Source organism: Pelodiscus sinensis, chromosome 7, assembly GCF_052426305.1.
Source record: "Pelodiscus sinensis isolate ZL-2025 chromosome 7, ASM5242630v1, whole genome shotgun sequence".
In the NCBI taxonomy this organism is placed as follows: domain Eukaryota; kingdom Metazoa; phylum Chordata; order Testudines; family Trionychidae; genus Pelodiscus; species Pelodiscus sinensis.
This window is the reverse complement of record NC_143058.1, coordinates 61,809,914-61,830,006: the sequence shown is the minus strand read 5'-3', so window position 1 is coordinate 61,830,006 and position 20,093 is coordinate 61,809,914. Positions and strand designations below refer to the sequence as shown.

General features: G+C 40.5%; 1 protein-coding gene across 4 annotated transcripts in view; it reads right to left on the bottom strand.

Annotated features, from left to right (window-relative positions):
• Window positions 1–16,709, bottom strand: part of SPAG16 (sperm associated antigen 16) — a 667,853-nt gene extending 651,144 nt beyond the window's left edge. For 2 of the 4 annotated variants that reach the window (XM_014575658.4, XM_025186825.3), the window contains exons 1-4: window positions 16,609–16,709; window positions 10,978–11,024; window positions 9,671–9,769; window positions 4,217–4,344 (exon numbers count right to left, since the gene is read on the bottom strand). In XM_014575658.4, coding sequence (XP_014431144.2) covers window positions 4,217–4,344; window positions 9,671–9,769; window positions 10,978–11,024; window positions 16,609–16,660 — 326 coding nt within the window. In that variant the 5' untranslated portion in view covers window positions 16,661–16,709. Of the gene's footprint in view, window positions 1–4,216; window positions 4,345–9,670; window positions 9,770–10,977; window positions 11,143–16,608 lie in introns of those variants that run through there. The other 2 variants (XM_089779827.1, XM_089779828.1) reach the window with 1 other exon arrangement.
• Window positions 16,710–20,093: the final 3,384 nt, after the last annotated feature.

The following is a 20,093-nucleotide window of genomic DNA, read 5'->3' as shown; positions in this document are numbered from 1 at the left end:
TTCAACCTACCACTGAGGCAGATTAGTGGGGACTTGCAGTATCATGCTGTCTGTACCTCTCTCTTATGAACAGGTTCAGGACAAATGGATAAGACTTAGATATCCATTAACTGCAGTGTACTTTAGAAGCCTGACATATTTCCCATTATACGCTCAACGGCATGATATTATATTTACAATTTAGTGAAAACATAACACGTAGTGTCTAGTATGTACTCACTATTAGGAAATATTTTGTTTACTCATTATATAAATTATGTAAAGTGCACTCTGACATTAAAGTTATAGGTGATCTGTAAATGCACAGGGCTACAAATACACAGCTATCTAGATAAAATATATGGCTTTAAAGAGCAGAATGGGTGCCTCTAAATGGTTGCAAGTGAAGCAGCAATTTTATGTCCTTTATTTTCCTTCAATGGGGGTAGATTTTCACTGTATAGTCTGGCCAGCACAAAGGGTAACACATTGGTGCACTGCCCCTTGAATAGCCTTTGTGTGTATGTGGGAGCGGGGGTGGATTGTGACTCAATCATAGTCTGTCTCCAGATTTCTCTGCTCCTCCAGGAAGGAATTATGCTGTGCTGGATCTATGCTCAGTGCTGCAATCTTTCCTCAGACTGCTGGTTCAACTGCACAAGACAGGACGCTGCAGCTCTGCAGAGCCTGCTTTCCACTCCCACTGCTATACCATAATCCATGTAACCTGTACAAGAGAGAAGGTATGCTCTGCACTCCCTGACAGCCTGGCATGGCCACTCAAGACAGTCTATGAATTTGTCCCTACTTAGTGAAGATAGATTAGCAAATTATGTATCCATCCCCCAAAGTGCTAGGAGACAGCTCACCTTTCACCCAAAGCCTGAAAGACAAGCAGCTCTTTGTAGATCGAGGAATGTTTAAAAAAAGCGATTGCCAGTTAAGAGTTTTCTGACCAAAGGTAGCCAAAGTTGGAGGAGAACTGATCAGCAGCTGGCAATGAGCACTTTGGAACTATACCAATTGATGCAAAGGTCTGCAGTGAATCTCTCTTTATGTTTCATTTTCCAGAGCTGTCAATCCAATACCATCAGCAAGCAAAAAAGGCATTACAAAAAGACTGGGGAGTCAGAAGAATACAGAACATACAAGAAGCGTACAACACTTTACAATATTCCATAAGCATTTGCAAACAAGGTTTTAAATTCCCAGGAGCATCGTTAGACACGCTACGACGTGCATGAGATTTGCACAAATAAAATACGATACAGCACCATTCATTACAATAAAGAAAATACGTACTTATTATCATTTAAGATAAGACATCAATATGAATAGGAAACATGTGATATATCCAAAGATAGTTAAAAGTACTCTATTTTCTCTATAGACACTAATAATTTTGTCCAATTTAATACAGCATTAGATCTTAGGCAGACTATTATATTTAAGTGGATCATTTGACAAATTAGTCAAGCTTTTTTTATGTAAATGAAAAAGATTCTTAACTAATTATTTTCTCATTTTAATTCCCATTAGGACTTGATCACAGCTTGGATCGGCTGTACAGGAGGAAGAGGAAGATATCAGTTCAAAGAAGAACTTGATAGCACTAATCTGTGCTCACTTCATTAAACAGTGTAAATCAGCAATTTAAAACCAGTTTTGATACCACTTGCTAATATCATACAAATGTATTTCAAAGGAAGTGGCTTAATACCATACAATTCAATTCTGAAAATCCTTATCTATACAAGTAGTATCTCTGAAGTTAAAGGGATTGCCCATGCAAGGAAGAAATATTCATGTGAGTAAATGTTCGAAAGATGAAGCCCATAAATTAGGATTTGAACCACTTTTATTTAGAGTCTGTTTTGCCAAAAGACTTGAATCCAAGCAAGATATTACCCTTACAAAGTTTCATTTCCATACAAAATCTGTCATTTATATCTGTGTAGTCATAGCTGTCTGTTGCCATCAGAGTTACATATCTGATATCCATCAGCTGCTTACAAGCTAAGAGTTACAGAAGTTCCTGAATGGTGCTCTTTATGCATGAATGTACTGAATTTAAAATAATGTCACTGTATAAAAAAAATGCAATATAAGTTACATAGGCAATGCCTGCCTTTGGAAACTCTGCATCAGTAACACCAGTGTCTTACAAGTGGCCGGGAATTGGTCCAATGAACGAGACACAGTAACAGAGGGTACGTCTAAACTGCATGCCTCTGTCGGCAGAGGCATGTAGATTTGTTTGTTCAGCAAAGGCAAATGAAGCCGCGATTTAAATGACGGCAGCTTCATTTACATTTACATGGCTGCCGCGCTGAGCCGACAAACAGCTGATCAGCTGTTTGTCGGCTCGCGCGCTAGTCTGGACGTTCCCCCTGTCGACATCAAAGCCCTTCGTCGGCAGCCCCGGTAAACCTCATTCCATGAGGAATAATGGGGCTGCCGACAAAGGGTTTTGATGTCAACAGGGGGAACGTCCAGACTAGCGCGCGAGCCGACAAACAGCTGACCAGCTGTTTGTCGGCTCAGCGCGGCAGCCATGTAAATGTAAATGAAGCCGCGATCATTTAAATCGCGGCTTCATTTGCCTTTGCTGATCTGTCTAATCTACATGCCTCTGCCGACAGAGGCATGTAGTCTAGACACAGCCTTAGTGAGCAGTAAACAAGAAAGATGTTTTAACCCTAAAACATATGTCTGTAAAATGTTACATTTTTCATTAGGTAAAAATACATTTTTTTCCTATTGCATTATTCGAAGATAGCTTGTAAAACAGTCTAAAAAACACCAAACAGTTCTCAACAGCTTTAAAAGCAAGACTAAGGGTACAGCTACACTGCAACCCTATTTTGAAATAACTCGCGCTATTCCGAAATAACTTAGTCCGTATCTACACAGCAGGCAGTTATTTCGAAATGGTGTCAAAATACTGTCAAGCTGGAAGACTTCTTACTCCGACTCCTATAACCCTCATTGTATGAGGAGTAAGGGAAGTCGGAGGAAGAGTGCTCTATTTCGAAATAAGTGCGGTGTAGACACTCCCTATTTCGAAATAAGCTACGCAATTGACATAGCTCCATTTGCATAACTTATTTCGAGTCAAGCCCTTCAGTGTAGACTCACCCTAAGGCATTTCAGGGTAATACAATGTCTCTCCCACCAACAATTATTTGGCGGGTTTGAAACAGGCTAACAGAAGCTGTATCATTAGAATCTTGCTACCAGAGCCACTCTTACAGATCCATAATATAGCTCTCTCTCCCCCAGGAGCTTTGTCATTCTGACAGTTAGTCAGTGAACGAAGTACCTGACTTGGAAATTATATTTTCAGAGCAATTCAGGGAACTCCTATATAACTTTCCTGTGGGTCAAAAAATCTCTATGAGCCACTTAAAAATACAGAGAAGAGACCTGGTGTTAGGTAGTCACAAGAACACTCTTCTGAGCGTTATTGTACTTAAATTAAAAAAGACAAAAGATACAACTGTAGCCATCACAATTTTCTAACCAATGTAAATGACAAAAATTTTGATCATTCTCCCTAAAGATATGAAGTAACTATCCAATAGAACATGCTTCAAAACACTAGGGGAGCATCTACACATCACCCTAAACTAGAAATAAGATACGCAATTTTCTCTATGCAAATTGTGCATCTTATTTCGATTCTATTTCAAAATATGTTATTTCAAAATTTGGCGCATCTACAGAGCCCCAAATTTAGAAATAATGTGCTATTTTGAGACATTCCATAACCCTTGCGGAACGAGGGTTGCAGGGATGCCGAAATAGCGCACCCGTTATTTTGAAAAATTTCAAAATAACAGGTGGCTTGTTAAGATGCAGGGTAGCTATTTCAGGATAACTCCAAATATCCCGAATTAGCCACGCAGTATAGACCTACCCAGGGACAAGAAAACTGCTATGTGCCAGGCTTTCAAAAGTTCCCAGCACCTCAATAAAAGTGCCCAGATTTTGAAAAGGGAGAACAATGGAAAACTGTGGATTCTGAGAGCTTCCAGTCATTTCGTTTAGGCATATAAGTGGGAGATTTTGAAAAATCCTAAAATGACTGTTTCCATTATTCACATAAGCACAAATTTACTTTCAGAAACCTCCTCATCAAGAAAATATGCTTTTTTTTTCGAACACAAAAAGAGGCTGGATTTTCTACATTTATTCCAAAGTCCCCACAGTTAGAGAGACAGTTTACAAGTTTTACCATTCGGTTTGGAAGCAGTCAAGGGTTCTGGTCATCCTCATTCTGACCAGGAAATTGCAAAGAAAGTCATCCACAACTTCAGGGATTTCAGACACTGACTGCTTAGATATTAGATCCGATCGCTGAGCCTGAAATTAAAAAGGTTAATCATTGTTATTTTAAATGTGCGCAATTCCTGAAAAAAAGATACAAGAACCCATTACTTTGAAGGCCAGGGCCACTCTCCATCCAATAGTCATTTGAATAAAAGAATGCAAGAATGTTATATAAAAACTAGCCCAATAGCCCATCATAACATGGGATTTTCAGGTCTCTCCTCCACGTCCTATTCCCTCTCTATCTCGGTCTCCTCTCCTGAGCCTCCAGTCTCTCGCTCCATCTCTCTCTCTGCCCCCTCTTCCTACTTCCTCCCCCCCTTTCTCAGCTCTCTTCTGTCTCCTGCCTCTCTCTCCATCTCTCTCTTCTCCCCCTCCTGCCTCTCACTCTCTCTTCCCCTCCCCCTCCTGCCTCTCTCTCACTCTCTCTTTCTCTTCTCCTCCTCCTCCTGCATGGGGAGCACGGAGCCCAACGGGCTGTTTTCACCGCTTGCTCCCACGTGGCAGCCCAGCTGAGTGGCTGCCTATGAGCTCCAGCTGCCTGCCTGCACCGTTTCCTTTCACCCCAGCACTGATCCTGCAGCCTCCCAGTTGTCCTCCACCTTCTCCTCCCCCTCGTTCCCCCGCCTTTCCCCCCCGGCCTGGCTCAGCGCCCAGCCCCCACTCACAGGTGCCAACTGGAGGACTGAGCAGGGGGCAGCCATGGAGCAGGTGGCTAGAAAGAAGTGGCACTTTCCCCTTAAAAACGCCACTTCTCTCCAGCTGGCTATGCAGCTGCTTGTGCTCCTCCAGCCTGGGCTCACTCTACCAGGGTGGTTGGACCAGACGTCAGCACAGTAAGGACATAACGGAGGCTCCAGGACCTGCCCCCTCGGCATGTACATCAGCACCCCACCCCCCCTTTGCCTTCCGCCATGGCTCTTGGCTTACTTTTGCGCCACTCAGCCAGGCCGCCGCGCGGGAGCAAGCCCGGCTGAGCAGCACACAAGTCAGCCGAGCACCACGGCGAGAGGCAATAGCCCCGGCAGGAGGCAACAGCCAGTGTTTCAGCGTTACAGAGTCACAGACATTGGGCTACTATATATATGATATGTTGTTGTGTATAAGAAAGGTGACCATTTATATCACTGTTACACAATTTCCATGAATCTCGTATAAAATAAATCATGTAAGGCATCAGTAGAAATGTTATAATCAAGTATAATTATCCTGGATAAATCCATATATCATCTTTGTATTTGAAGTTACAAAATAACTGTGTTGTATTCCTAAGTATGGATATCCACCCAGAGGTGTTTACATCAGGGCTAGAAAGCTATATATTGATGGCCCATCAAAGCCTTCTTGTGTGATGCCAGGATAGTCACTTCAGCTGAAAAATGCGAAGAACACCTGTTTCATGAGACTGTTGTGCATACAAAACCCATTAATGACAGAGGTGCCCACATATGGCAGAGATACAGACCACAAAAGAAATAAGACGGAAGCACTATGCAAGGTTTTCAGCTTATTTATTCAGTGTAAGAGTTTTGTCCAATTTATTTTTCTGAAAAAAAACCAATAAAGCCAACCACCTGCAGATTCTGGAGAGGATGCTGAGTGTGGCGATATCAAACTTTTCCAATAAAAGCCATTAGGACTTCCTCATAACCTTGGGTCTGTCACAGCACCATTTGCTGGTACTCAGAGGAATTTTCTGTCCAAAGAACACCGAAAAAGATTAACTCCAAACAAAATGGGAGGTGGCAGCACATTCCTTCAAAATTTACTTAGCTGGAAGGAAAGGGAAAAAACCCACAGAAGTGCAGAATTTTGGAATGCAGGGTCAAATTAAAATCAAATGTATTAAGGCAGAATATAAACTAATCTTAGAAGAGAATTTGACTTTTCACATGTGACACAAAAGGCTGCAGAAATGAAGTGTTCCTAAAGCCTAAGGTAACACAGATCCATTTTCTTTTATGGAAAAAAAATCTAGATTCGTAAGTTCTATGCATTGTCAGAGAAGAGATGATGTTCCCATTTAAAAGGCTCTGTCATTTTCATAGAGAGAGATTAAAAATACATCCTGAGGAAACATCTCCATCATAATTCTACTTACTTTGTGTGCTACACAATTTAGAGAGATCAAAACAGAGGAGAAGGTGGGACATATAAAGGAAAAATGTATAAAGAACTCAAGATTCATTTTTTCACATGGAAAACAAGGTACTTTTGAGAGGAATTACATTCCTGGATCAGCCACCAGCTTACAAGATACTGTTCTAAGCAAGAGCAACAGCAAAAGTGAGGAGGTAGGACTGAATCAGGACACTTGGCTACATCTACACTACAAAGATTTTTCGAAAGAAGATATGCAAATTCCCAGGGAATTTTTCTTCCGGTTGCATTTTTGAAAGAGGATCTTTCAAAAATGAAGGTAGTCTGGATGCGTTTTTTTTTCAGAAAAAAAAAAATCTTTTTTGAAAAACCACGTAAACTTCCTAAAAAAAGGAGGAGTGTTTTTTTCTAAAAAGGTTTATTTTTCCCAAAAAAACCGCATCCAGACTGCTTTCATTTTCGAAAGATCCTCTTTTGAAAATGCGATCGGAAGAAGGTATGCAAATTCCCAGAGAATTTGCATATCCTCTTTTGAAAAATCTTTGTAGTTCAGACGTAGCCAAAAGACTGAAAGGGGTGGCAGCTAAAGAATCCGCTTTGGGCAGAGAAGCTGTACATGCAAGCCACCATGCCATCCCCACATACAGGTTTAGCAGCCTGATCGGGCATAGTGAGCTCTGATCTATCTTCTGTTGACAACAGGTCCTGAATGTTTACACCAACAGAATGTGTTAGAGCTGCTCCCTTGCACCTCTAGCTTTCACTAGGCCTGTGCAGGTTAGGATCCAGGAGCCAAACTGACCCCAGAGATCTCGGAAGAAGAATTTGTCCTGTTATTTCTTGCAGCAGCATACCTTTAATCACATCACTAGTGTTTTCCTTCCCCACAAGATAATGGATGCTAACACATACTAGCTGTTTGGCACAGTAGTCTTGGTTTACTGAAAGTGCCAGTCATTAGAATTCAGAAAACTCTCTTCTTGAGTTTTACTAGCTATGTTTGATCTTCTTAAAGAAAATTAAAACCATGGACATAGATATAAATAACCATGATTTTTAAATTTGGGGAACTTAGTAAGCTTACTATACTTTTGGACATTTACTTGATCTATGCACCACCACTGCATAAATGCTTTATTACCTTAACATGTGCATTTAAATAGGGGTGACACATTTTTATTATGGAATTGGGTGCAAAGCTGAACTGAAGCCATAGAGGAAGGTAGGTGTGCCAGGACATTTAAATCCCAACAGAAACCAGACACAGGGACTACCAGGTGACACTTGCAAGTGTACCAGGGAATCTCACAGCTACAATCTTTCATTGTCTCAATTGTGCCTCACGTAAAGAAGTGTTTCTAAGCACAGTGTTGAGATTCAGGTTCAATAGGGGAAAAAATCAGAGATATTACAGTATTACTATTTGCTGAGTCACCAAAACCTCTTGTTTCAATGTTTAGGTTTTCTAGTAAATGAGCAATAAACAACCTAGCTTATACGCCTCATAAAATATGCAATAAATATTTAATTATGGAAGCATTCAGGCAATTAACAAGTACCTTTGTTTTGCACTACAGACCCTACCATTAATAGCAGAAAGTGATTTACATATACTATGTTTCTAAAATACTATGATTAACCATGAGAATTGAATTAGATATCTCAGTACCAAATCCAGAAGCAAAGAGAAACCTTTTAGCTAAAACACACACACACACACACACACACACACACACACACACACACACACATTGAACTTGAGGCTAGCTATGCACATAGTGCTTGCTTTTTGCTATCAAAGCTTCAATAAGCTTTGGGTACTCAAACAAGATTTTATATATTAAACACATCCACACCAAACGTATCATACATCAAGTGTTCCTCTGTAGCAGTCTTACAGTTCAAAAGAGAAACTTCTGAAACAGTTGAAAAATTAGACTAGTAATATTCTCCATAGTCTTTTCCCCAAGTATCAAGTTGCACAGTCTGATGTAACTATAGCTGACCTTTGAATAATTTCAAATATTTCCAATGCTTCAAAATCTTCTTTTAAAAACTGAACCAATTTTCACACAACATGCCTCTTAGTTTGATATTTTCAGTTTAATACTGACCACAGAACTGATCATTTTACTAATCCACACAAAATAGATCTTTCCTCAGTTGTCACTGAGAACTGATCACTTTAATTTAAAAAAAAGTTACATTCATTTGCCTTTGCAGAACAAAGATGACAATCGCTCACTGCTTAAATGAAAAAATATAAGAAACTGATGGTGGTATAAGGGAAAAGAAAGATATCTTATTATGTTAGTCTAGTAAGCCAACCCAAGTAATTTTTCTGCAAGTGAAGTAGCATCTGAACTCACTGTGGTATACTGAAAGCTGTTTTCAAGTTGTGATCAATTCTCAGGGATTTTCCTAGACCTGCCTGCAGAGGAATGGCTGGCTGGCTCTATAGGCAAGCATTTCATGTGGTCCTGGCAGCAGAATACATTTTGCTAAGAGTCAACCTACAGTAGGGAGGAATGAGTAGGGCCACTCTGTTTTAGGAAGCAGCCTTCTTTTCCTCTCACCAGTTTGAGGTTCTTGGTGTTATTCTGAATTCTGACAAATTAAGCAGTGTCATGTTACAGCCTTCCCACAGAAGCTTTTCTATTCCTGGTTTTTGTTAACTACAGTGTAAAAAAAGAAACTAAAATTAATACTAGATGTTATCTAAATGATCAATCTGATTGTATCTGTCATTCATCCTAGGCAGCTAGATATATACTTGTGGGGTTTTTTAAAGCATTTCAGTAATTCTACTCCTGTTCAGCAAAGCATTTAAGGGCATGTTAAATAGCGATTGACACACATGCTTCAACAGAACTTAAACACATGGGTAAAGGCCTTTGTTGAATCAGGGCCTATTTTATTTAACTCATTCCATTTAGAGAAAAGGATCCTAAAAACCCATTTTTGTGACTTAAGTCTACTTTTCCCCCTTAAAATATTGAGCAATGCATGAATTATATAATAACAAAACAGGCAAGCAGCGAATAGAGGATTATCAGGGTGGATGAAAAATGTATTTACACTTTGTTCTCAAAATGACATCACAGCTGATGATTCTAGAGATTTATGCCATAAGTAGTGTAAAAGAATCTATCCATAGTTTGTGCTCAATAATTAAGTATTCAGTGTGTAAGCGTTAAGCCAATAGAAATCAGTTTTATTACTGAGGGATTCTTAGCAACAATATTTGGAAAATTCTTACTATAATTTGTGCATCTTCAGCCTGCTCCTGTATTGTCTGTAAAGCCTTTTCCAGATCTTCATCACCTTCCAGAAGACTAACATCATCATCTGCTGGAACCTAAACCCAAATATCAATGAAGTCACATCCATACACATTAATGTATTATACTTTCTTCCCAAATATAATGAAGTCCTACTTTCACATAGTAACTTTCTAGAAGTCTTCCCTCTCCTATGTTAAATTCTATATTAATTCTTCCTCTACAGCTAATTCTTTAATTCATTTTCCAAGGCTAAAGAACTTTACTTCTTACATAAACACACCATCTTGTAGTTTTCATTTCTCTGCTTTATGAGAAGTCCCAGGTCCTCCTCAGCAGGGTCTGATAACAAATCCAGGCCAACACACTCTCCAGGTACAGGAAGATGGGCTGAGTTCTCAAAGGGTACATCTAAACTTGCTCCCCAGTTCGAACTAAGGATGTGAATGTAGCTGACCGAAATTGCTAATGAAGCTGGGATTTAAATATCCCACGCTTCATTAGCATAATCTCACTAAAAATGAGGAGTAACATTAGTTCGAACCAAGGGGTTTGATTCGAACTAATGTGTCCCAGAGCGCACTTCCTGGTTCCAATCAGCTGGCGAGCAGAATAGCGCGTGGGCGAGAGTATGCTAATGAAGCACGGGATATTTAAATCCCCGCTTCATTAGCAATTTCGGTCAGCTACATTCGCATCCCTAGTTTGAACTAGGGAGCAAGTGTAGATGTACCCAAACTCTTACTAACACTTTGCTCACCTCTCTGTTAGGTTTACACTCCTTCACACAACAGCTATTCAGAGAGAGATCAAGCACAGGCTTTAGAAGATGTTATTTATTTATATCAAAGACTAGGATATTAATATACTGAAAACAAAATCCAAGAAAGCAAAGCTATATTATAAAATATAAACATAAATATGCAAATTCCTCACTATGACTAAGCTGAAATCAGCTAACCTGAGTTACTGCTGCCTTTTACAAATTATTTAAATGGCAAAATGACATAATAAATCAAATGTTACTAGCTCTCTTTATTAAATGAAAATACATACTTAAAACCATGCATATCTTGTTAAATTGTTGGGCTCCAGGGCAGCTGTGCCTTTCCCCCCCAACCTTGTCAGCAGCCCAGGGTGCATTTAAATACAAGAAGAGATGGGTGCTTCAATACAGATATCACTTAAAACTATCTCCTATGTTTTGAGCTCTATTGATGAAAGGCTCTCTAAAAGAAAAAGCTATTACTGTTATCGTTGGCAATGTTATTATTAAATAAGTTACCTCTTCATACTGATAATCATCTTCAGAATCTTCTGTAATGGAAACTTCTGTATGTTTTGTCAAGTCTAACACAACTGACGTAGTCGGTGCTTTCCAATGAGAATTAAAATGATTTTTTAAATTAGCATTAAAAATAAAGCAGTTGTTCATAAAGCAGTGTCTAGCAGCCTCTCGCCTGATCTATGTAAGGCCAATGTTCATATATTTAGGGCTCACATTAGCCCTTGGATGCCCCTACTCAGCTCCTATGAAAGGCATGTTTCTGCATTCAAGAACAGAAATAAGCACTCAAACTTTTCACTGAAGGATTGGGAAAGCATTAAAATACCACCTATTTGCTTTGCTATCTGTGAATCCAGTTGCTGTGCTTAACATAAGCCATATGCCAAACTTTACTCTGAGGAACATAGTCACAGTTGCTATACTGCACTAGGGGACTTTCACTGTTCTTACGCCTCTGGGTGAATTTCATTCTTTTAGAAAACTAGCCATTTTCATCAGGTTTAGCGATCTGATATTACAAATGCACAGCTGTGTAGATCCACACTTTGGGGGGAAATAACAGTAAACTGAGCACTGATGCTGCTGTTATGTCAGTATAACAGCCCTACATCTCCTTTAGTTACACTAGGAAAAAATTGGATTAACTGATTTAAATGGGAAAATTGACGAGTGTGTGTTTCGTGAATGCTTTACAATCTCCTTCTGGCAAAGCGTCTCAGCAGCAGCCCCTGCATCTGCTGCATGGGGGCAGGGAGAGCATAGCGGAGAGCAGTTGCACTTGTGGACAGGACTTTGAAGAGCTGTCCTGAAGAACCAGAGCTTTGGCCAACCCTCCTAGATTTTAGCAGCTGTCTCATTTCTGAGTCTCAACTCCTCTCTCCCAATCAAATTCTGGGGACCTTACAATTATCTTTGTTCCTTTCATGCTCTTAAGAAACTAGTAGTCGTGCTGCTCCTTTAACTGCATGGGGAGGAAAAGTAAGCAGCAAAGTGATCCTGGAACCACTAACAGTTTGCTAGAGGGGCAGAAAGAGCTAAGTGGCTGCAGCTGCTCTAATGTAAATATGATAAGGCAGGGCAGGAGGGAGAAGGATTGCTTTGGACCTATTGCTCCTAAAAGATAGAGGGTGCAAAAGCAATAATTGGGGAAACTACGAGTTTTTTAACTTGTACTGGAGATTGATAGGGAGTGCCAAAAGCAGAGGAAGTCTGGTGTCAGAAGAATTGATTTGGGAGGTTAGGTGTTTTGGTTGATTTGGTTTGGTAAGTAGTCTGTCTCTATTTACCGGAAGATCAATTGATCGTCTGGGGTTTGATTTAGCAGGTCTAGTAAAGACCTGTTAATAGAATTCTGAGGGAGCCACTGTCACCAGGAGTAAGGAGAGTCAATGGGAGCATTTCTCTCATTGATCTCCCACTGAGAAAATGGCACCAAGCTCATCTTATGGTACACTGACTCCAGATACATTATTTATGTAGTTGGAGTTGTGTACTTTAATCCGACCTCTCCCCCCTACAGTGTAGACCTGGCCTCAGAATCATTTCTTAAAAACTAAATGCCCCTATGATCAATGTATTCTATATCCTTTCACTATACATACAATGGCCACGATGATACTTTATGTCTGGGGCAGATAGCTTGTGAATGAGACTTTAAAAAGTGAGGTCGTCTTTGCATAGTCTGGATACTAGGGCCCCCTTTTTATAAAGGAGGGGCTAATTCATGTACTTATGTATTTGTATTTGCTCTGCGATTATATTCCTGAATCGGATATGTGTAAATCTGCTGGTTTCTCTTAATATCCCTGGTTTATTGTACTTGGCTACATTGTATTTTATCCATATGTGCATCTAGAGAGAGAGAGAGAAAGAGAGAGAGAGAGAGAGAGGCAAGCAAAAGGGAAAAGTTAATTGTGTTATTGCAGAAGCTACAAAAATCTTTTTATTTAAAATGCTCATTTAAAAAGAGGATATTTAATTTTTTTTATAGTAGTGATTTTTAACTTACACACAGTAAAAGGATGCCTTTTCAGTCATTAAATCTCAGAGGGGTTGCTGTGTTAGTCTGTAACTTAAAAACGAGTAGTCCTGTAGCACCTTAGGGTGCATCTACACAGCACCCTCACCTCGAAATAAGCTATGTGTGATGCAAATTGCATAGCTGACTTGGAGGTTATTTAAAAATAAAGCACTATTTCAACAAATCCCTTAACCCTCATAAAACAAGAGTTACAGGGATGCCAGAATAGTGTGCCTCTTATTTCAAAATAAAGGATGGGTTTAAAGATGCAGAATTACTATTTCGGGATATTTCCAGTATCCCGAAATAGACCCTGCTGTCTAGATGTAGCCTTAGAGACTAACAAATATATATATATAGTACCACGAACTTTTGTAGGTGAAACCTACTTCATCAGATGATGAAGTCAGTCAGTACTAATTCTGCATTTGAGCTTAGAGGGCTTGCCCCACCAATGATTTTGAACTTTTGATAAGTCAAAAAAGTCTTAATATTCTCAGAACATTTTCTCCTTCACTCTCCAATAACTCAAGATCATGAAGGGATTTTGCTCCAGCTTTATTTAGAAAAAAAAAAAAAAAAGCTGAGACTAGCAATAGTAAGTTTCAGCCATAAAGGACCTTTCAGAAAGCTATTTGTGCATAAACAGACATTTATAGTACACATCACAATGTAACTAACTGCCTTAATTATAGCAAAAGGTATAATAAAAGTAATATTCAACACAGGTATAATCTAGTCATCTGGGACTAAGAGTCACAAATGCCTGAGTTCTATTCTTACTCTGCTACTACACTGTTGTGTGGCAAATCAGATTAAACGTATGGGCCTTAGAGTCCCATATCTGTACAATAGAGATAAGTTACCTACTTTGCTGGATATATTTAATAATTATGATTTACCATTAATTCATTAGCATCATAACTGAATGGTACTTTATTCACAGTTTGCAAAGCATTCAGAAACTGAAAAATGTACCAAGTATTATTTTATTACTATATTTTTTAAAAGGCCCAATGTCATTGAAATTAAGCAGAACTTCTGGTACTGTCATGTTGTAGTGTTAAATAAGAGATTTGAATGTTTTGTTTGGTACAACTTAAATGCATACTGTGCATCTAGTAATTTGGCTAAAAACATCTCATTGGAATTGTATAATGAGCTAAACAGATTTTGTCCAATTGTTCTACATAGGTACAACACCATTCCTTTCTCTATTCTACAGCTATAGAATCTTTTATAATCTGAATATAAATGTCACTGCCATATCTACTAGACATTCCAAACTAATGCAATATGCTCTTGGTGACTTAAGAGCTTCAGAGAAGAGTAGTTTGCTGTTGCCTTTTTAAAAGTATTTTACTGACTTGATAGTCCTTATGTGTCATTATGGTCTACACCAGTGTTTCCCAAATGGTTTTCCGTGGAACCCCAGGGTTCCGCGAAGTGAAAATAAGGGTTCCACGAGAAAATTCCATTACAATAACTTTGTACGATTTTTTAAAAATAACAATTAATATTTAAGCATTTATAAACTTTATTGAAAACAATTTTCATGTGTGTTTGCCACGACAAGTGTCCCTGTGTAATGCCTGCTTAGCTAGAGAGTGGGGACGATGATGTCACTACTCTGTGCTGCACGCACAGTCAGTCAATGGTGCGATTGCCTGTTATATACCACCGTAAATCCCCGTACTCACTCGTTCTCAGTGTGATTTTTGTTTTTAAATATGTGCAATTAAACTAAATGTTGATCTCATTACCTTGTTTAGCATTTGTTTATTATTATCCTTACTTATTTGTGGTCTACTTTTTCAGCTCCATGTATAAGACTGTTATTAGGAGTGCCTCAAAATTCTTTTGAGTTTAAAAGGGTTCCGTGGCCAAATAAAATTGGGAAACACTGGTCTAAACTACCGTGTTATTGCAGGTGCCATGCTTCCAGAATAGAACCTCATATTAAAAATCTTGAAATTATTGTTCAAAAATTATATTTCAGATGCACAATCTTTGACAAAATTCCTCATTCCACTATATTTTTCAGCAAACATCCCATTTTATTTAAATGTTTTATGTAGTGCTTTTTATCAGCCCAAACACTGAAGAATTTCTCTGCTTTTAAGAAAACAAACTGAATTGTAGAAAAGTGGCTTACATAGGGTGACACAATGAGTCTGTCAGTACCACGGTTGAGAAGAGAAGTCAAATCTTTTGAGTGCCAGCCTTTAAATATACACTACTGGAAAAAACCACAAAAAATGAGTAACATATCTTTGACTCTTTTTCAGTTATAAAAAGAGCAAACTGTGTTTCTAAATGTCGTAACTTGGAAATAAACCTTCTAAATTGCTGTAAGCCAAGTTAGTAATTCCTATATTGTCTAAAATATTGAGTTAAACATAGATTTGTAGGGACTGATTGGATAATTGAGGCACTTGATAATGAAATTAAGAGTCTTTCACTCTAGGCCTGTGGTTAAATATTGCTAAGTGGAAGAATGAGCAAATGTGTGAATTTGGTGCCTTATTTGATAACGGCTTGGAAAAATGTGCAAGACACCTGCTAGAGAGAGAGTACGAAAAGTGGTAAGAGGCAACAGCTCCCGTACTTCAGCTGTTGCTCATCACTTTCCCAAGCAGCAGCAGCAGCAAAGTGAAATTGTTATCTCTAGTTTCCCCCAGGGATTCTAAACAACAGTATATTCTGGCAACACTGAAATTAACTAGACTCTGGACAACCCCACTGTTAATACTCCTAACCCTTAGGTGAAACTAACGACAAGCGGGGCATCTCAGTTTTCCATATCAGAGGAGGAGTGGATTTAGCTGGGGAGGCGGGAAGATGGCATGGTGGCCTCGATTAACATTGTTCTAATCCTGAAGTCTGGGGACTGAGCTCACTGTGACCTTGGGGAAGGCAGTTGTGGTTTTGGGGGTTTTGGCCTGGCCCCTCCAGGGCTGCACGTGGCATGTACAACTGAGCTGCTGTATTAGCACCCACCCATCACCACGCTCTATGGGGGGGGGGAGGGCACGCAGAACATAAGAATGACCGTACTGGGTCAGACCAAAGGTCCATCTAGCCCAGTAGCCTGTCTGCCGACAGTGGCCAGCACCAGGTGCCCCAGAGAGGGTGGACCGAAGACAATGACCAAGCGATTTGTCTCCTGCCATCCCTCTCCAGCCTCTGACAAACAGAGGCCAAGGACACCATTTTATCCCCTGGCTAATAGCCTTTTATGGACCTAACCTCCATGAAATTATCTAGCTTCTCTTTAAACTCTGTTATAGTCCTAGCCTTCACAGCCTCCTCTGGCAAGGAGTTCCACAGGCTGACTACTCGCTGTGTGAAGAACTTTCTTTTATTAGTTTTAAATCTGCTACCCATTAACTTCATTTGGTGTCCTCTAGTTCTTCTATTTAGAGAAAGCCCCTATTGCATGGGGAGACTCCAGCCCACCCCATGGCTTCAACTTGCCCTGGGTGGGGGGGTCACACTCCCCCCATCTCCACGCCTGCCCCACAGCGAGACGCCCCCCCATGCAGCCCCCAGTCTCCCCCCGCCCTGTGGGAAGCCCCCCGGAAGATTCCCCCCATCCCAGAGGATACGCTGCAGGCAGAAGGGCCCCTCAGCTCCGGCCACCGCCGCCTCCCCCGCCATGTCGCCGCTCCGGCCCGCTTGTTTACACTCCGCTCTCGCCGTTCCTAGGCTCCCCCACCCCACCTCTCGCGAGAGCAGGGAGCAGGAAGCAGCCCGCCTGGTTCTATCCAGGTTTCCCGGCGGGAAGGAGGGGAGGGAGGGAGGAGTTAAGGCGAGAAGCGGGAACAGCCGGACGCGATCCGGTCGCCATGGCAATCATCGCGGCTGGATGGCGGGGGGGGGGGGAAGGAGGACAGTCCAATGGCACTTCAGAAGGGCGGGGCCGAGAGACTCCTCGGCCAATCGGTGTAAGGGAGGGGGAAAGCCCCGCCTCCTGGCCCAAGGCTGGCGGCACAGAAGGGATGGCACAGAGGCACGCGTGGGGCGCAGCTGCTGCCTCAGGTCCCAGGGCAGTGGCGCAGGGTAGCTGGGGAGAGGGCCCAGAGCACCCTGCCTGCCCTAGCGCTTCCAGCACCCTGCTCCAACAGGCAACTCTTGTTTGCACCTTGGGCTTCTGCGGGGCCATTCTAAAGCAAAACTTGGTCCCCTATTAAAAGTATCTTCCCTGCTCCAGGGATTCCTAGCAGAGAGGAAATCCCTTGTTGCCAACGCACCTACAATTTGGATTTTTCTCTTAATAGCCCAGCTCCTCTCAGTGAGGCAAACTCTCAGCCCAAAAACACTGTGTCTAGACTGGCCACTTTTTCCGGAAAATCAGCCGCTTTTCCAGAAAAACTTGCCAGCTGTCTACGCTGGAAGCTTGAATTTCCGCAAAAGCACTGACGTTCTACTGTCTGAAATCAGTGCTTTTTCCGGAAAAGCTTTGACGCTCCCGTTCGGGCAAAAGTCCTTTTTGCACAAAACTTTTGCGCAAAAGGGCCAGTGTAGACACCTGAGATTTGTTTTGCACAAAAAAGCCCCAATCACGAAAATGGTGATCGGGGCTTTTTTGCGCAAAAGCGCGTCTAGATTGGCCATGGACGCTTTTCTAGATGCTCATTTCCGAAAATGCTTTTAACGGAAAACTTTTCCGTTAAAAACATTTCCGGAAAATCATGCCAGTCTAGACGTAGCCCCTCACTTTTAGCAGGGATGGTTTCAGCGCAAAGTTGAATGTGTATCCTAATGGCTCGAGAGCCAGAAGTCAAAAAAGGAAAACAAAAAAACCCACCCAACCCTAAATTTACTGTTTTTAAAAATACCATGACTTAAGTGAACCTCCTTTTTAGAGTGGACTCGTGGTTTTGGAATGCATGGAGTTGTCCAAATTGAAACAGTTCATTGTGTAATTACAGGGAATACATAATATTTCGATTTTTCATAGCACTTTTCATCTCAAGTACTTATAGATGTGCGATAATTACATTGTGACAGCAAAGATGATATTCTCATTTTATAAGTTTATTAAAAAAAAAACTTTGGGCAAGTTACATAGTTTGTATAAGGTCTCACAGTGAGTCACCTGACAGACCCAAAAACAGAATCTAAGAGTTACTCTGATTTCTAAATGTCTTGTACTAACTTGATATTTGGATGACCTTTCTATCCAGGTAATATGGTAATGTGCACAAAAGAATAAAATGAGTAGAAAGAACAGTAAACTATCAATGTGTAAGCCTTTTAGACTGCAGTTAATGATCCCTTTAGAGAAAGCAAAATCTTTTTATAGAAGAAACAGATGTCCTGGAGCTGATGTTGCACCTTTGCATAATCTTGAGGGAATTAATTGTTCAAATTCTGTTTCTATGGTATGCTATTTCTCTGTAGTTTAATTAAAAATGTGGGGAAAACTTCTGAGGTCATAGTATAACATATACTATATTCTTGAGGACATACTATATTATTAATTATAACCCAAAGGGCCTGGTCCTAAATTCCCATAGATCCTTTTAATAGAAATTGTGCACAATAAGGAACTCAGGATTAATTGAGCAAGAAAGGTTATTTGCATTTGTGCACAACAACTGGAAAAAAATCTTAATTTTTCTTTTGAAAGGTTAAGAGCTTAAGAATGGCCAATGTCAGGTGCCCCAGAAGAGGTGAACAGAACAGATAATCCTCAAGTGATCCCTATCATACATTTCCAGCCTCTGACAAACAGAGGCTACGGACACCATTCCTACCCACACTGCCTAATAGCTATTGATGGACCTAACCTCCACGAATTTATCTAGTCCTTTTTTCAACCCTGTTAAAATGCTGGTATTCACAACATCCTCTGGCAAGGAGTTCCACAGGTTGACTGTGCACTGCATGAAGAAAAACTTCATTCTGTTTGTTTTAAACACTAGCCCACTTTGTTTACCTTAATAAAGAAAACCTGGTCAAAGTTGCCTACACTGGGACAAGAAATTTGAGAAAGGCAAATCCAATCTAGCAAACAAAATTCAAACACGATCCAATGGCTGGAAGTCAAACCAGGACAAACTGAGACCAGAATTAAAAGCTGCACCCTATTTGTATTTATCAGTCCAGACTACTTACCAAGAGTTTTGTTGGGTTCTCCAACATTTGAAACTTTTAAATCAAGATTAGATATGTCACAGTTTTAGGGTAACTGCATCTGCATCCCTTGTTCTCTGTGGTCCATTCAAGGAGTTTCTAAGGTGATATCAGGTCACCTTTTGGTACCTGTCTCTGGGTAAGTCTCTTGTTCTCCTCCCTCCTGAACAGGGTTTTGAGGCTCCTCAGCTGAATAATGTAAGTCAAGCTGCCTAACAGCTGACTCTTATGTGTTCGTTTCTCTCCAGGGCCTATTACCAGTAGTTACAAGTTACCATACAGCTTTTTCTAAGAAACCACATTATTCTTAAGGTAAAAGTATTGCAGAGGAAAACATTTTTAAAAACTGGTTTAAAGACACAAAATTTACCAATCATCACTCATCAGTCTTATGGGGCTCTGATGGGCCACAGTCTTTTGAATCTTTCCCCAAAGGGTGGGGCTCCTTTTGGACAGAAGGTCGTGTCTGCTGGATCAGAAAAAAGGCTCAGTTCAAGTTCATTCTTTTATTTCAACAGCCCTTTCTGTGCTTCCTAGTCTCTGGAAAACCTACCCTGATTCCTGCAGAAGCTGTGAAGACTCTCCCTTAAGGGATAGGACAAAAACTATTCAAAGTTTATTGGAGCGGCCCCCCCCAAATACTGCGTAGGGTTGCAATACATGTCAAAAAACGCTCTAACATATATTCTTGTTCAAACAGAAATTAGTTCAGGGAAGTCTTGTGATCTGCCATGAAAGAACTCAGACTAAAGCACAACAAACCCTTCAGACTTACAGTCTATTTGCAACAAATAGATAACTGAGAGAGTAATCAAACCCTCTGTATGGAGACTAGCTAGTAGCTAAAAGGGTAAATTTTCAAACTATTATTATTTTTTCTAAATTGTTCAGTCTGTGTGCCATTCTTCAGCTGGTGTTAATCTTTGTTTGGAAACAGCTAAATGGCCGGCTT